This window comes from Symphodus melops, assembly GCF_947650265.1.
Source record: "Symphodus melops genome assembly, chromosome: 3".
Lineage (NCBI taxonomy): Eukaryota > Metazoa > Chordata > Actinopteri > Labriformes > Labridae > Symphodus > Symphodus melops.
The window spans coordinates 16,975,222-16,991,578 of record NC_136693.1 but is presented as its reverse complement, the minus strand read 5'-3'; the positions used below and the strand labels follow the sequence as shown (position 1 = coordinate 16,991,578).

Below are 16,357 nucleotides of genomic sequence, written 5' to 3'. Positions count from 1 at the left end.
CATCAGTCTCTCTCCTCATTTGAAGAGTTTAATCACATCAGCTCGCTTTATTCTTTCACACATTGAGAGGAGAGTCGAAGCTATAACACACACTGCCTGACTTAAATCAACAACCACATACACGCCAGAAGCATTGTCCACAACCTCACCCTCAGTCCTTCCCAGAAGCTCTCTGATAACTGCAGAGACCGTGTTGATGGGTACAAGTCACATTCATAGAGTTTTACATTTAGTTAAGATACCTATTTGGATCTGAATATCAGCCCCATTTAATCTGATTACTAAATCCAAACTGAGAAGGCATCCAGGGGACACAAGGCAGCAGAAATGAAGGGAGAGAGAGAGAAGGGTAATACCCTGAGCCAAGTCTCCTCTGTGTGTTCGTGGGTGCTGACGAGCTTGGATACGAGGACATGGAGAGGGTTTCCTGCAGGGCAACCGTCTGCTCTGAATGGGCCAGCTGTTCGCGGCTCATTCTGGGGTCCTTGTGTCTCATTGGCAAGACTGTGCCAGAGAGAAGGACACTGCGCTGCACACAGAGACAAAGCCTGCCCTCTACAAAGGGGCGTCCATTCAGAGGTGACCAACCAACTCCAGGACCGCTGTGGAGACCATATGCTCCAATCAGGGCCGAGCTTCTGCTTCTTCATCAGTCACTCTTCCTCAGGACACGGACCACCTCCTTTCCACCCCACAGATGATCCATCCTGACCCAGCACGGCTCGCCTGCAGGTTGCCCCAGTGCCCCCAGGGAGGTGATGATGGCTGGATGTATCAAACGTGGTCGCCCTGCGAGCGGCCTGCTGACAGTGACATGTGGGTCTGCTGACGGAGCTCTGAAGGGGGGAGCAAGGTGAAGCAATGTGGCCGGACATCTGTGGACTTCTTTGGGGGGGGGGGACAGAGGGGCAACCCCGAGGCTGAAGGGGTGGAGGGTGATGTACGCCTCTACCTTGCTTGTCAGCGAGTGCAAAGACAGGTGCATCAAGGGAGAGAATAAAGAGGAAATAGAAGAGTCGATTGAATCATTCACAGGCTTCATTTTTGAGAGTGTCAGACGTGTAATCTAAATGCTCTGCTTGGATTGAATCCACATTGGTGAAATACATGATGTGGGGAGATTTGAATAGAAGCATCACTGAGAGGAGCCCTAAATGAAAGAAAAATGGTTTTTAAGTAACCCTGGAACGCTAATCTCACTGAAACTGTCGAGCGATAAGAAGTATCTGATCTGATCCCAGAGATATCCATCATGTAGCACAATTCATAAGAAGACGTTCCCAATCGCAGCACACAATCAGAGCAAGACACAAAATAGGCGTAGGAATTGTCCTGCGTAAACAAAGGGATTGATTATGAAGCAATAATCATTGGTTTTCATGATGTAATTAGTTTTTAATCTCACTTTCAAATGAACGCCATGGCAGATCCATTTTTCATCAGAGAGAAATTACACACGTTAAGCGTTTTTAAGATGAAATTTGGTGGCCTTAGTGAACATTTAAAAATGCAAAGGAATACATTTCCCAGAATTCATGTAGAATAGTACAACATAAACACTTGTGGCTGCTCTGATCAGCTGACATCAGACATCCTAAGGCACCCTTGCATGTTGTAAATGTGTCATTGTTGCTGTGAATGAGCTGGGAAGAGTGCCTCCAAGAGACTGAGAAAAGCTAACATACGGTTCATGTCAGTGTTAAGTGTCTATTAGCGCTTGCTCGGATGAACGCAAATAAAATCAGGGCCACAAATCAGCATGCGAATCTCACTGGAAAGATTTGATTGTCTGAGTTGGACATTTTGAAAGGGCTCTTAAAACGAGTCTGTTCAGAAAGAAACAGGTAAACGGCTCACGTTGCAAAAAAGCTAAATGATCATTTTTATTCAACTTAAAAACACTTTGAATGGGATTTTAGCTTATGGATAGACATCTACAAGAGATAACATTCCTATAAAAACATGCATTAAAACAAAGCCACAGAGGACATGATAGAATAATCAGCAACACCAGCCAAAGACAAAGACAACCTACACGGCAGACACTCATACAGACAAAGAGGTATTAACCAATCCTATCACAGCTGCGACTCTCAGCTACTGTCTCCGTACAGTAAGCAACACATCTCTTTGTCTGCCACATGTGCTGAGGCTTAACGAGCTCGGAGGCCTGATAATGATATTAGTGTCTGCAGAGAACAGCACAGAGAAGAGCTTGACTTCCTCTGTGTGCGGAGTGGACAAACCAGAAGCAGACGTTCACATGCTGTCAGTCGTCATTACTGAAAGTGCGACGCTGACGCGGCTGCTTGTGTGAAAAATAAGAGACGTGTTAATCGACACCGTAGACATGGTGTCAGCCATCTTGTCTGCTGTCATTAACCCAAATACACAGATGTGTGCAAAATACAAATTAGTGGGTGTGCACTGGATGACTTTCCCCCTCTATACTGATGTGTCTCTCTGCTGAGATCTCTAACAGCGACCTGTCCACCGTCAAACTTCCTCTTAACAGGATGAAGACTCCCGGAGGCTGCCGGCAAGGCCTGAAAGTGTAAATGTCGACAGTTGAGATTTTATGATATGTATGCTTTTCAGGGTGATAGATGACTGAGACTCGGAGTATAATCCCAAAATAATGATAGCACCCAATCCAGATTTGCTTTTTTTTTGGCTTTGTTTGTTTATTATGGATCCATATGTGTCGTTGTAGGTCATTGAGAACTGTTGAATGTACGACTGCCTTTTTCCCTTTCAGCAGAGAATGAACTTGAATAAAAAAAGTGTATATAGCATAACTACATCGAGCTCTAATCTCTTCCCTATATGCTGACACCATCCAGCTAATATTAGAAGCGTCCTAGTTAGGCATTAAAACACTGGAAGTAACAGCAAAGTGGATGAGATGACAGATGTAGCTCAGAAACATTTTCAGAAATCCTCGAGGCTTCCTAGTTTTATTGATTAAAAACAGGAGGCCAGTAAAGACTCATCTGTTTATGGATGGGTCATTCATGTTTACATTGACTTCTGGATTAGATGGACCCGAGTCATATTTTCCGTAGCCACACCTTTTTTAAGCCCAGTGTGCCTGATACAGAAAGCTAGGTGTGTGTCTGACAAGGTAAACAAATGCAATGATTTATATGACTCGGAGCTTCCAGAATGCTGCGTGTGTTGATCCAATTGCCTTGCAGTGAGTGTCAGTAACTCAATCATCGAAAAGAAAGCTAAACTCAGGGTGTTTAACTGTTAAGTGGAGCTTAACCCTCTGAAGACAGTGGAGATGGATGTGGACTTCAGGAAAAGCACAGCCGCCCCCCAGCCCCTCGAGGCTACGAGCAAAACTACATTTCTGTTGGGCAGTGGGTCCATCAAAGAATAAACCTTCATAGAGGCAAATAAGGTGGTGAACAAACACATCTGGAATGACCTACAACCTGCCAGAGACCATGATGGTTCACTTCTACACTGCCATCATCGAGTCCATCTTCTCCTCCTGCATCACAGTCTGGTACGCTGCAGCCACAGCAAACGATGCAGGCGGCAGCGTGTCGTTGGCTCTGCAGAGAAAGTGACCGGCTGCTATCTACCATGTCTCCACCACCCGTACAGGCTGATCATGGCCGACCGCTCTCACCCTGCACGTGGACTGTTTGAGACTACCACGATCAATCAAGGTTAACGCGTATCTTTAGAGTCAAATTATCAAGGCACAGCAGAATTTATATAGGCCGACTTGTAATTGGCAATAAAAGTGAAAATGACCAATAAGTCGCGAGTTCTGTCATAAAACACACAAACAAAGCTACAAAAAAAAAAGTTTGCTGGCAGCACTATCATGCAATCTAAACTCAAGAGATTTCTTATTCTTCTAAATTGGCCAATTATTTTTGGCAGCATAGATGGCAAAACAAAGCAACAGAAAGAGAAAAAATACAGCAGTCCAAACAGCCCTTCTGCAGTTCTCAGCATTCACTCTTCCACATCAATACAGCGATCAGCATTTCCAGATCACTGAGCTGAGGGTTTACCACCGCCCTGCTCTCTGGACAAAGGTCACCCAGGATAAGCTTGCTGTGAGGTCCAGTGACCCACCCAGAGTAGGCAGACTCTGGGCTCCAGTCTCGCCCAGGCTCCTTTAATCACCATGACCAGAAAGTCAATACTGTGCGCACGAGTCAATTACCCAGGGAGGAGAACTCATGGCGCCATGTCACGCTGGAGTTTCCCTTATCCAGGCCACCAATCTTTTAGACGGCCACATCATCTGCAACTTACACCATTCAGAGTATAAGGAGATCTTTGCGTTAATAACTCACTCTGTCCATGGCCGTACTGTATAGCATGGCGATCATCTCGAGGGAGGCCACGTGGGGGAAAAAAATGCAACGCTTAAATGGAAACAAACTTCTCTGAGTCTCTGTCCTCTTATTTTGTTTCCGTTCCTTTTGTTTGCCTCTAAAGCTCTGTCTGCTTAGCCATTCTGCTCGACTGCTGATAGGATTCCTGTGGTGCTTCTTCTGCTCTAACACTGTCACACACTCTCAATCTCCCACTCTCACTCTCTTCGCGGGCGACTCAGTTGGACATAAAAAAATAAAATAAAAAACTGTCGATAAATGACAGCCGTGAATATACTTTGTGACCTTTGGATCAGAAAGAATTATACAGATCTAAAAATGGTAGGTAAAAAAAAGAAAATGAAGAAAAGAGGTCGTAAGCCTATTTTTCCCTCGACTTTACACTACCTTCTCTGTTGACCCATGATGCCGGGAAGCTAACAGAACTCTCGTCTCCTCACTCTCTTTCTTTCTCTTTCATCCTCTCTCCAAATTATCTGTCCTCCTCCTGACTTCTCCCCAATCTTCATCCTCTCGTCTCGCAGTCAACCCCATTTCGCTCTTGCCAGCGGTGTCCTGCTAGTGATGGAAAGCCTCGCCTCCCGCTGCGAGCCAATGTCCCTAATGAGGCTCCTCAGCCACACACCGTATCAAATTAAGAGGGCCGCACCAGCCTATTACAACCCAGATCCCACCAGCCGGGCCCCCAGGCAGCCCAAGCGCCTCACCTCATTGCACCGGCGATCGCACTTTGGGATTGGTAAGGTGGGATCCAAACAAAGAGGTGCTGGACAAGGAAACGGGGATAGAAGAAGACTCAAGAGATCGAGACGCAGAGGTGGCAAAAAAAATAAATAAAAAAAAGTACACATCTGTATTTTTTCCCCGCGAAGGACAAATATCAGCCTTTCCAACAAGCAATTACCCTCTTGATGGAATAAGTAATGAGGGGAAAAGGTCACCGATTGCCTGAGTGAAGAATATCCGCTTCATATTCGTAGAATTTTTTTTTTTTTTTTCCCATCGAAAGTCTCTTTGGCCGTCTCGTTAGTGTTGAAGCATTCATCTGCCAACAGTTCATCCACAACCTTTCTGTTCCCGTTAAAAAAAAAAAAAAACCTGCTGCAAAGTTACTCGATAAAAATGATTTTACAATCTAGTAAAAACATCCAGAAATGTCTGCCCTGGTTTGCTTTCAGGCTTAAAATACGCCACTCGGAAGGGAAGGTATGCTCGGGAGAGTGTGTTATGCTGTAACCATCCATCTGGCTAATTGGATCTCGAATCTTGGAACGCACACTTGACATGCTCTGATAAGGTTATAATCTCCCTTGTGTCTTTATGGTGCTGCTTCTTTATTTTAATTAATTAGCCACCTCGCGTTTAAGCATGGCATCGCTTTAGTGCTGTGAAGACGTCAGACAGCGTGAGCATGAGCAAGCAGATGTATCGGAGTATGACGATGCAGCGTTACATGATTTGTAGGACGGGGATGCAAACAGACAAGGCAAGGAAAAAGAAAAGGATAAATGTTTAAAACAAGCTACAGTAATGGTTGGATTACCCTGCAAGGGAGGATAATTCTGTGTTTCTCGAGGCGAACCAGGAGAAGGTCATTCCTGAATAAATGTCGCCAATAGATTGGCTCCGTGAGAGAGAGAAAGAAAAAAAAAAGACCCCCTGGGTTATTTTACAAGACAACAAGGCTCTTATAAAAGAGCTTAGACCGTAGTCTATCACAGTGAAAACAGGAATGTCCCAGACATTATTGCCTCCAGGGTAGACTGATAGAAAGGACCAGAAACCCAGGGAGTGGAAAAGGACAGCTGCAGGCAAAGACAGAGGAGGAGATTCAATATACTGTATATGAAATAAATCGTGATAGGATGAAGTAGACAGATTGAAAGAGATAAAAAAAAAGAAAAAAAAAAGAGGCAAAAGATATAATGGAGACAAAGAAAAGTAACATTCACACAGAACGAAACAAGACAGAAACAGACGAGAGAAAATGTCAGGAGCCATCATATGTGAGATGGAGAGAGAGAAGAAAAGGTTTTTGTGGACGGACGCAGCTCGAGTTTTAAATGACGGCTTCATCACTGTGCACTGGCTCTCCTTCCTCACCCGACCATGCTGTCAACAGGCTCCCTCAGCTCCATTACTCACACTGCAACAGCAGTGGAAGGCTACTCTCCTCGGACCTCTCTGTAATGTGTCACACGGAGACGAGCCGAGAACAGACAGTGACATCACCTGTTTCCATTCACATACCGGCTCATGTGTCAGCGTCATTATCTCATGTGAATCAAGAGAGAGAATTCAAGTCATTGTTTGATCCTAATATTAGTAAATCACTACCACTTAACATGTTTTTACAACATAACTATGTAGTGCTAAATCATTTTATGATGCCTCTTTTTTGAAATATATTATTTCTTACCAGCTGCACCTTTGAACTGTGTTTCGTATCATATAAATACTGAAGACAGGATGTTTTGGATTATGTTTAAAAATGTATATCTTCATTTAAAGTCAACCTTACAAAAGGTCCTAAAAATAATGGACACACTCCCAACAGCAACATGTACTCGCATATGTAGAAGCAGCTTAAACACAGTAAATATCTTCATATTTATAAAAGGCACATGAAAGATGACAGTTAAGAGTTCTTTCCAAAAGTTTAAAGTCCAGATGATTTCTTTCCAGTCAATGGTAAACAAACAATAACTCCAACAGTTTATGTTGTTCTTTTTATTCAAATTTAATGCCAAACATTGAATTTCAATGATAACAAATGTTATACTCGTCCGCGGGTCGCTAAGACACACTTTCCTCTGCTGATCTACCTTTTTCATATTTGGGTTCCTTTCGAGTGTTTTAGTGGCAGATTAATTGCAGACTGCTTTCTTAAGGATGCCAATTTCTTAAATGCCATATCAATTAGAAAATCAGTTTTCTGATTACCCAAGCAATTAGATCTGACCTGAAATAATGAATGCAGAAATCTAAAAGGCTTTGGAAATGTAGCAGTAATGTGCAGGATTGACTGCAAAAAGGTCTGAAAGGAAAAATAAAAAAAGCCCAAATATGTCCACTTCATTATCGGCGGAGACAGAAAATATTGTTTTAAACATCCTTTGTTACTATAACCAGGTTGGTACGGTACAAGTACGTCCTCTGTTTGACCTTAAAATGAAGAGGCTATATCACTCCTGGGTTATGATTGAACAGCTGCATGAAACAAAACATGACAGAGTGCAGCCAATCAGAGAGCTGTTCACGACTGAGTCTGCTTCTCCACAAGGTTTCTGCCTTCTTGTTGCCTTCAAGTGCTTTGTCCAGGTGGACTATTGCTGTGTAACTCTATAAAGCCCCTTGACTTTAAGTCTTTATGCAATGTGCCATACAAGCAACACTGAATTCAATGTCATAGCATCCACAGGTAGTGATCCTGATGCACTTAGACCAAAACATAACAGGTCACAGAGAAGAGGTTTTTTTTTTTATTAAAGCACGTTTATGTCTGAATAGCACAAACTACGTAAGTTAGTCTTCACTCTTAAGTGTTTATTGGTATACACATCTGACTTTTTTTTTTTTTTTAGGGGGGGGGTCCATCTGTTCCTGTCGTGTCCTTCAACAGCTGCAGAGTGCTAACCGCCCACTCTCTCTCTCTCACACACACACACACACACACACACACACACACACACTCGCACCTCACAGCTCTTTGTCACACCAGAGAGTCAACAGGCCAGATTTCCTCTCCAGCTTGTCTGTAGCCACCGCAGAAAAAAACACGTTCCTGCAATCAGATTGGTGCCAGCAGTGTCTCTGCCTATTACTTATTCACTGAGTCTGTCAACCCCCCCCCCACCCTCTCCCTCTCTCTCTCTCTCTCTCTTTCGACAGCCTGAAAAATCCGGCCAATAACCTCCATCAAGTAACTGTCCGCAACAACGATACCATCTTGAACCTCAAGTTCCATCACCACTTTAGGCCAAATGGATACTTGACATATCAAATGACCCAGAAAGTGAGTCTGCATGCACAACAGCTGTTCCTTTATAAGAACGTGTGTGTGTGTGTGTGTGTGTGTGTGTGTCTGTCTGTGTGCATATTTACAGGCCTTATGCATGTGTGCTGCGGGCTCTTTGGTAGCCAGCAGTGGGTATGAATTCTGCACTGTCCTCCTCTGCAGTGGCCCAGACATGGATTAATGATGCCATTAATCTTACCTTTAAAATGAATGACTTCAGCACCTCCAACCTGCACCGGAGTGGCTGCCCACTACCTCCCCTGTGCATTCCAGCTCCTCCCAACCCTCTCAGCTGTGACGGATGGAGAGTAGGTGTGCCACACTATCCGTCCTGGGCTTGGCACAGCCTGGCACCGCAGGTTATCATAGGGCCAGCAGGAATTCTCCAGATGATGCACTTGCTCTCAAGTCTTGCTAGTTTTAAACTATCTGAGTGTATGAGTTTGAAAGGGTGAATGCGTGAACTCAGCGAGCTTGTAAGAAAGAGGTTTCGTTTCCATATCACAGAATTGATACCTCCTTATTCAGAGCTGGGTCAGGATGGCAAAATCACAAGAAAAAAACTACAAAAAACAAGTGTGCATCTTTTAAAGGCTGATTCCTCCGAGATTCACAACTTAAACAAAACATAAACGATTGCTGTGGAAAATGTAATGCACCTCTCCGACCAGCACTGAGCATGTCAGTGTGCAGTGGAGATGTCTTATGTGTTGACAATGTAGTCTGAGCTGCAGCACTGCTGGGCATTCATCACTATAAGAGAGTGAGGGGGAGGAGAGATTTAAAGCTTTCTCTTTTCATCAATAAGTCGTCAGTCATCCTGCTCCTTCCCCTCTCACCCGGCCTCCCTCACCTTCAACTCTTCAGGTTTACCAAATTGACCCCTAAACACCACAGACCGCTTCTGTCCACACTCTTGCATATGACCCACTCGCATTCCTTTGGGCTGTACGTCAGTGTCAAAGTCAAGGAAGCACAGCAAACAGTCAAATTAGCCACTGAATGTTGAGCTTAGCACATCCATGTTACAGCTCGTGCTGTTGATCAGCATGATAAGAGTTTGATGCAGCAGCATCAGCAGCCCCACTCCGCCTGTTCCGTCCACTGGGTATTACACACGAATCAAGCGCTCTGTTTGAAGTGGATGTGTGCGCGACACCGTACAACAGTCGCACAAAGTCTCCACGTGTTCTTTTAAAACTTCCTGGCTGTTTGCGAGTTCCCCACTAAAACTAAAGTTAATGAGGTGAAATGTGCAACTGAGTCCCTTTTTATGACCAAGAGAAGCGGAAAGAACCACGCTCATTTATGAAGTGAGTGAATTCCATTTAGGCTAATTATCCAACAGAGACTTTTGCTTTTCAATTTTACTTCCTTCATCAAAAAACTAAAGTCCTGCAGTTGATGAATAAAATACAATCCTCACTTTAAAGAGGTAACAAAAAGGAAAATGGTCCCAGCCTCCATCTGTTGTTATCACAGACAATCTCTTGGTTTAAACAGTATTTTGCCAATATTCTATTCATTTCTAACAATCAGCTGAAATGAATCTGCAGTTTACATTTAAAGTCGTGATCCACTCCTGAGGGATCTCATTACTGTCCTGTGTTTTTGGAAGTCAAATCCACCTCTGCTCTCGCTAGACTGAATTCTGTCGACATGACCATCTTTTAAGAGTTAAAAAAAATTTTTAAAAAAATGGATCCAACATTAGCACCAAGCCAAAAAAAAGAAAGGAAAAAAAAAAAAGAAAAGAAAAAAAGGCCACCTGACACCGGCTCTGGCACAGAGAAGCTTTGGGTTTGCATCACTCAGTACCACCCTGTCAGATCAGTGTGTTATAGCTGTCACTCATTTCTCATGGGATCATGTAGATGTGACGAGTGGGTAGCTCGCTGCTGACAAAATCTGGCAACCACTGAACAGGACGTGGACGTAATGGGTAGGGGAGGGGGGACAACTGCTGTCTTTTTTAGTTTGTTTATTGAGTCAACAACATGTAAGGAGACATACAATTATTGTGAAAATGTAAAAAAAAATGTAGTTGATACTGTTGTCCAAAAACCAAGGCTTAGATGCATCCAAGAAAACAGACCTTCCTTTTCCTGCTGTGGTGCAGGAGGTCTTATGTCATCGTTAAAAAACGATGTGGCTTTAGAACAAACCCTGCAGCAGAGTCTAAATGTATTCACTATTTTGTGGGCCATATGCCACATTTCATTACTCAACTGAAGGAAAGTAACCATCACTCACTAAGTTTATGTCAACAAATGTAATAGAAAGAAACAAACACATTGTTTATTTGTCAATGAAGCTTTGACTCCTTATAGCGTGTCATAATCATCAAAGTTAGGGATGTATAGTTTAATTCATTCCAATGTGACTTCTACATTTCTTTATATTTCAACCAAATGAAAAGTGTTATTTAATCAAAATGACTTTTCATTATTCAAACAGTATCTGTTTTATTTCTTTCAATTTTTTTCACGTTTTTACTTTAATTGTATTTTAGAAATGCAAACAACTTGTATGTATTGTTTGATTTTATTTGTTTTTGTCACTTTCTCCTTGGGCTTGTATCATTGAATCATTGTCCTGTCTGTAGATAGTTAATGTCAATGGGAAAAAAAAAAGAATCTGTTGAATCATTTAAAGGTGGTAAACAGAGCAGCAGAGAGCTGAACACATGGCACAGATACTCCTAAACAGTAGTTGTTGTGTGGTGTGAGAGGAGGGTGTTAATTATTCACTACCTCCGTCCACTTTTCAGCCTGTGGCCTTGCAATCCAGCTTATTTATAGCTGCCTATAATCAGCTGGGGTGATGCATAAATGTGTTGCCTAGGTAATTCTTAAGCAAACGTTCTGCATGGGCACATGTCACAAAAAAACACCCAACTAAACCTGAGACGATAAGAAGTATTGTTTTCTGTGCGTAATAAGAACCCACTTAACGGACTTCCACACACAGATGGTGCAGCGTTCCAGGATTCCTCCCCAAAAAAGGAAAACATTTTCATCACAAGTGCCACTGTTGGTGCATGCTCCGGATACTCCTCAAGCAATAAAAGCAGCTTTACAGGCCAAGAAAATGTGCTACCACATGTACCTGCCATCATCGCCCACGGAGAGTTTTCCCTCTTGAAAGGAATCGCCTCACACAAACCCAAAAGTGCTGTACTACAAATCTGTCCCCACTGCCTTTGGACCTCTCTTCATTCACGTTCTTTACTTTGCTGTTCTTGTCTGGACCAGACTCTCACATGTTTTCTTTCCAGTCTTTTGGTACTACTTTCTCTCGCTTCTTTTCGTCGCCCTCCGTCAGTCCTCCTGCAGTGTCTTCACCTCTGAGCATGCTCTCTCACCCACTCAGACCATTGCCAACATGCTAATGATCCTGGCATCTATCCTGTAGAGCCAACAGGGGGGGGCTTAGCAACAGGCTATCATGAGTAATTGAAATAATCAACTCCACTGCTAATGACTCATCTCCTTGGCTCGGGATGTTAGTCTCCTGGTCGTTGAGAGTGCAGTGGAGGAGGTGCCAGTGCCGGGAGACATTTCCCAGCACATTCCTCAGACAGAAGAAGGGAAAGAAATAGTGAACTGAGTGAACATGAGTCAACCATTATGGAAAACGTCAAGGATTTTCCCTTCAGGCATTATGGCCCTCTTGCACAACTCTCCTGCAGCTTAATGACTGAGAATGACCGAGAATGACCTGAAAGATGGGATGAGGAAAAATTGGAGGTTAGATCTTCGACATGACGAGTAATACATTTTAAAACCAGTGTGAGTGTGTGTGTGTGTGTGTGTGTGTGTGTGTGTGTGTGTGTGTGTGTGTGTGTGTGTGTGTGTGTGTGTGTGTGTGTGTGTGTGTGTGTGTGTGTGTGTGTGTGTGTGTGTGTGTGTGTGTGTGTGTTTCACACTGGATGGGTTATTTTTGTCCGATAATCCCACACACATTTTAGCTGCAGTGGTGGTGGGGCTGTGGCTTGAGGACTGGTAAGTAGAGATGCCTGGAGTGTGTTTGTTTGAGAGAGCTCAATCTTGCAGGTTGTTTGCACAACAGGCCTCCTCTAGACTGTGGGAAAAGTCTCACATGGTCGCCTGCCTCCCTGCTTGCCTGGCTGACTGACTGACTGGAGAGTATGACGATGAGAGAGTGAGGGAAATGAGTCGACGCAGAATGCCATGCTCTTCTAGCCCCACCCCTTGAGCTCGTCAGTGAAACAAGTTTGAACAGCTTCAACAATGTAAGAGGGAACAGAGTCAGGAGAGGCAGATACAGTAGAGTAACATGGCAAAAGTTGAGTGCAGCCTTTCTTCCAACAGTTCTTATCGTGATCAGTCGATGCAGCTTGTGTTGAGATATGCAGGGAATTGCCATGCCGACAGCTGACAAGGTGTGTGTGTGTTTGTTGGGGTGGATTTTAACATATTAGCAAGTGTGAAATCTGTTAGCTTGCAGTTTTTGGAAGAAAAAAAATACACAACAAAATCCGAGATAAACCCCAGACACTTTCTCAGGCTGTCTCTCTCTCTCTCTCTCTCTCTCTCTCTCACACACACACGTTTGACTGCCTAACACGGATACAAGGATAGTACATGAAGACGCGTGGAGACATGACAAACATTCGAGGCACTAGCAGGAAACGTTGTAAAGACAGAGCTGTGCACGTGTCTTCACATAACTACAGGTGGTGCTGAAAGCCCCGGACAGCAGCCATGGTGGAGCAGCTTATTTGGGGGGGGGGGGGGGGGGGGGGCTGGCTTTTCAGGTTAAGGAAGTCATGACATGCCCCCTCCAGCAGGCATAAATCAGACTGGCTCAACCTCGATAAGGATGGCTCCTGGGAGAGAAGACATGAAGCACACCCCCTATTCTCTCTCTCACACACACACACACACACACACACACACACACACACACACACACACACACACACACACACACACACACACACACACACACACACACACACACACACACACACACACACACACACACACACACACACACACACACACACACACACACACACACACACACACACACACACACACACACACACACACACACAGCAGTCAACTACTCTGTATACTCATGCACAATGCTTGCACGCTATACACGCATGCACGACAGGAGTGCACACTGTTATGCAAACGCCGGTGGAAATTTTAGCCTTAGGCCCGACATGCCACACCTCCTACTATGTGCTCGAGTGTGTGTGTTTGTGTGTTTAAGGTGTGTGTGTGTTGTGTAATCAAGGGAGTAATTGTATGTTAAAAACAGTACATCCGCTTTCCACACAAATGTCATTTGATTTTTGTTCTCACCCTGGGTTTAGGCGTCAGGCTTATTGTGTCCATGCAGCAATATAATTCTAGGCTTTAACACCATAGTGCGTGACCTACGACTGCTGCAGTACAAAGTACCAAACATGTTTCGCCGATCTCTTAACAATACATGTTCCCGTTCCTGTGGTTATCTGATGTGCCGACCTTGTTTGATCACAACGATTTGCAGGTTTTGGAGCTAAGAGGCAAGACATTACGGCTGCTGATTTACACTGTCATACATTTCAAAGACAGGTCAATTTGCCCTGACGGTTTTAAGTCGAAAAGTTTCTGTTGTGTTGTGAAGCTTTGGGTTTTGTGTCCATCTGCACCGCGATAACGAAACCTGTGAATAGAAAAGAGTGAGGCTGCTCGAGCCACAGCTGGAGTCAGAGAGCCGAGGAAATCTCAGACAGAAATGTTGATAACAGTGTAGGATGTCATAAAAAATAAAAAATGAAAAAAGTCTTTTGCCTGACGAGGTTAAAGAGAAAGGAGATGAAAGAGGGAGAGAGAGAGGGCTGATCGTGACAGAATGAGACAGAGGGAGATGCGAGCCTCTAGCTTCACATGAGCAGTTTGGTCCTTTCTCTGCTTCAGTGCAGCAGCGTGTGCAGCGTTCCCTCTCTCTCTCTCCTTTTTAGCCAACTATTCTGAGTGTGCAGCTCTGCCTGACCGGTATGCTGTCAGAATGAGAGATGCAGCAATTACACTACATCTATAGTCAGTATACTGATGAATTGGAGAATGCACCCAGCCTTGCACGGAGAAAGAAACCCAAAGACCCTAATGCTCATTTCATTACTGAGATACCCCTTGGGCAAGGTGCTTCCCCCCTTAAACTGCACCATTAAGGCTGAACTGGAACAATGTGTGCTTCTAATAAAGAACCTGTTCAACATTCATACTACAGCAAACCGTTTTCAATTTGAAGGATCTGTGACTTCTGTGTCTTTGCAGAAGAATCGAACAAATCGTTCTACCTTTAAAAAACACCATCCATGCAATAAGTCGATCATTATTTATAAATGGTTCACAGAGAAGTCTGAAAACAACTCCACTGCAGGTTTCAAACAGGAGCGAGCGGAAACAACAAAAAAACAAACTGAAGACTTGTTCAGATAAAACAGACAACAGCTGCCAGCAGAGTTTATCCAGTCAATGCAGCCCAAAGCAGAACTGTGTCAGGCTGAATGTAACAAAAAAAAAAAAAAAAAGCAAAGAAATATTTTTGAACCAGTTCAAGACTCAAGCAGCACAGAAAGCGTTGCTCTCTTCCTCCACCTGAGAGAGATGTGATTTATCTTGAGTTTTACTCAGCTGAGGCAAAGCGTGGACCAGAGGTCGAACTAGTAAGACAGATGAAAACAACAGATTGTCTGGAGGCCCATTAAAGGAAAATTGCTGAGGAGGGACAGAGACATTCGTGACCTGCCTTTGCGGGAGTAATCGAGCGAGTGTGTGTGTGTGTGTGTACGTGTGTTTTTATATCAGTACAGTTACAGTATGTGCAGGTTTCACTACGCTGAGCCTCAATTCTGATACCTTAAAGTCATCCAAGTTCCAGAAACATCCATTTGAGGTCTGACAAGTCATACAAACGGACGCCACACGTTTTGTTTTCTTCACATTTTTCATCATTCCAGCTCTCTTTCTACACATTCTTTGTCCTCTGTCATCGCTCTGCTCTCCTAGCCGCAGAGTAAATGTGAGCTGTGACAAATGCCATGTGGAGAATGTGGTTCGACGGAATTCTTATGTTAGCACACTGCTATTGTTGTCTCAGGACAGAAAAAAAAAAAAAAAAAAAAAGAGGCTTCCTGGAAATCCCAGCAAGTGGCCGTCTCCACGTGCTCAATATCGAACAGAAGACAAACACTTGTGTCTTTAAATGACTTGCGGGCTTCGTGTGACTCCTGGGAGGGCAAAAGTTATCGCTTTTTGAAAATGTTTTGACATCCTTCATGGCACATAGGTCATCTTTGCTCTGCTGCACCTGTCATGTAAAGGGGCATTAAGGCCATCTGAGCTTCTTCATTAATTCCCAGCTTTGAAACATATGGGCAAAACACGCTGCATGCTAATTAAGACTCCACGAGGCAGTCACTAAGGAAATAAAAAAATAAAAAGAAATTGTCACTTATCCTGCGAATACAGACGGTGTAAAGGCAGATGGGTGGAGCTGTGTGACATTAAATAAAGGTTGACATGAAAAAACCAGAGAAAAAACATTGATCTACCTGCCATCATCTTCTGGGCCTCGTATGGCTCCATGTAGCCGTCATTCTCGGTTGTCACTTTCTCCACAGTGGTCTTAGTGCCACCAGCCTGCTCGGCATCGAAAGGGTCCGCATAGTCTTCAAGAATAATGAGCTGCAGAAGAGGAGAGAGAAAAAAAAAAGGTAAGACATAGGGCAGGAAAACAGTGAAATAGCAAGAGGAGAAATCAGTTTGCTGCTCTGTTGAACATGACAACGTGGGGAGACGTCAGGAGGGTTGTATGACAGATACTGCTGTGGCCCAGGACAGGACCAAGTGATTTCCACCGAGGCAGGCTGGAAGATAAAAAGGGCAGGAACATATAAATAACAGCCCACCTCTGTGTGCCTCAGCACACCAGCACAATGCCTCAGCTT

General features: G+C 44.0%; 1 protein-coding gene across 4 annotated transcripts in view; it reads right to left on the bottom strand.

The window, feature by feature from the left end:
• shf (Src homology 2 domain containing F) overlaps positions 1 to 16,357 on the bottom strand; it is an 88,634-nt gene that overhangs the window by 55,628 nt on the left and 16,649 nt on the right. For all 4 annotated transcript variants that reach the window (XM_079338767.1, XM_079338769.1, XM_079338768.1 and 1 more), the window contains exon 2: positions 15,962 to 16,094. In XM_079338767.1, coding sequence (XP_079194893.1) covers positions 15,962 to 16,094 — 133 coding nt within the window. The remainder of the gene's footprint in view (positions 1 to 15,961; positions 16,095 to 16,357) is intronic.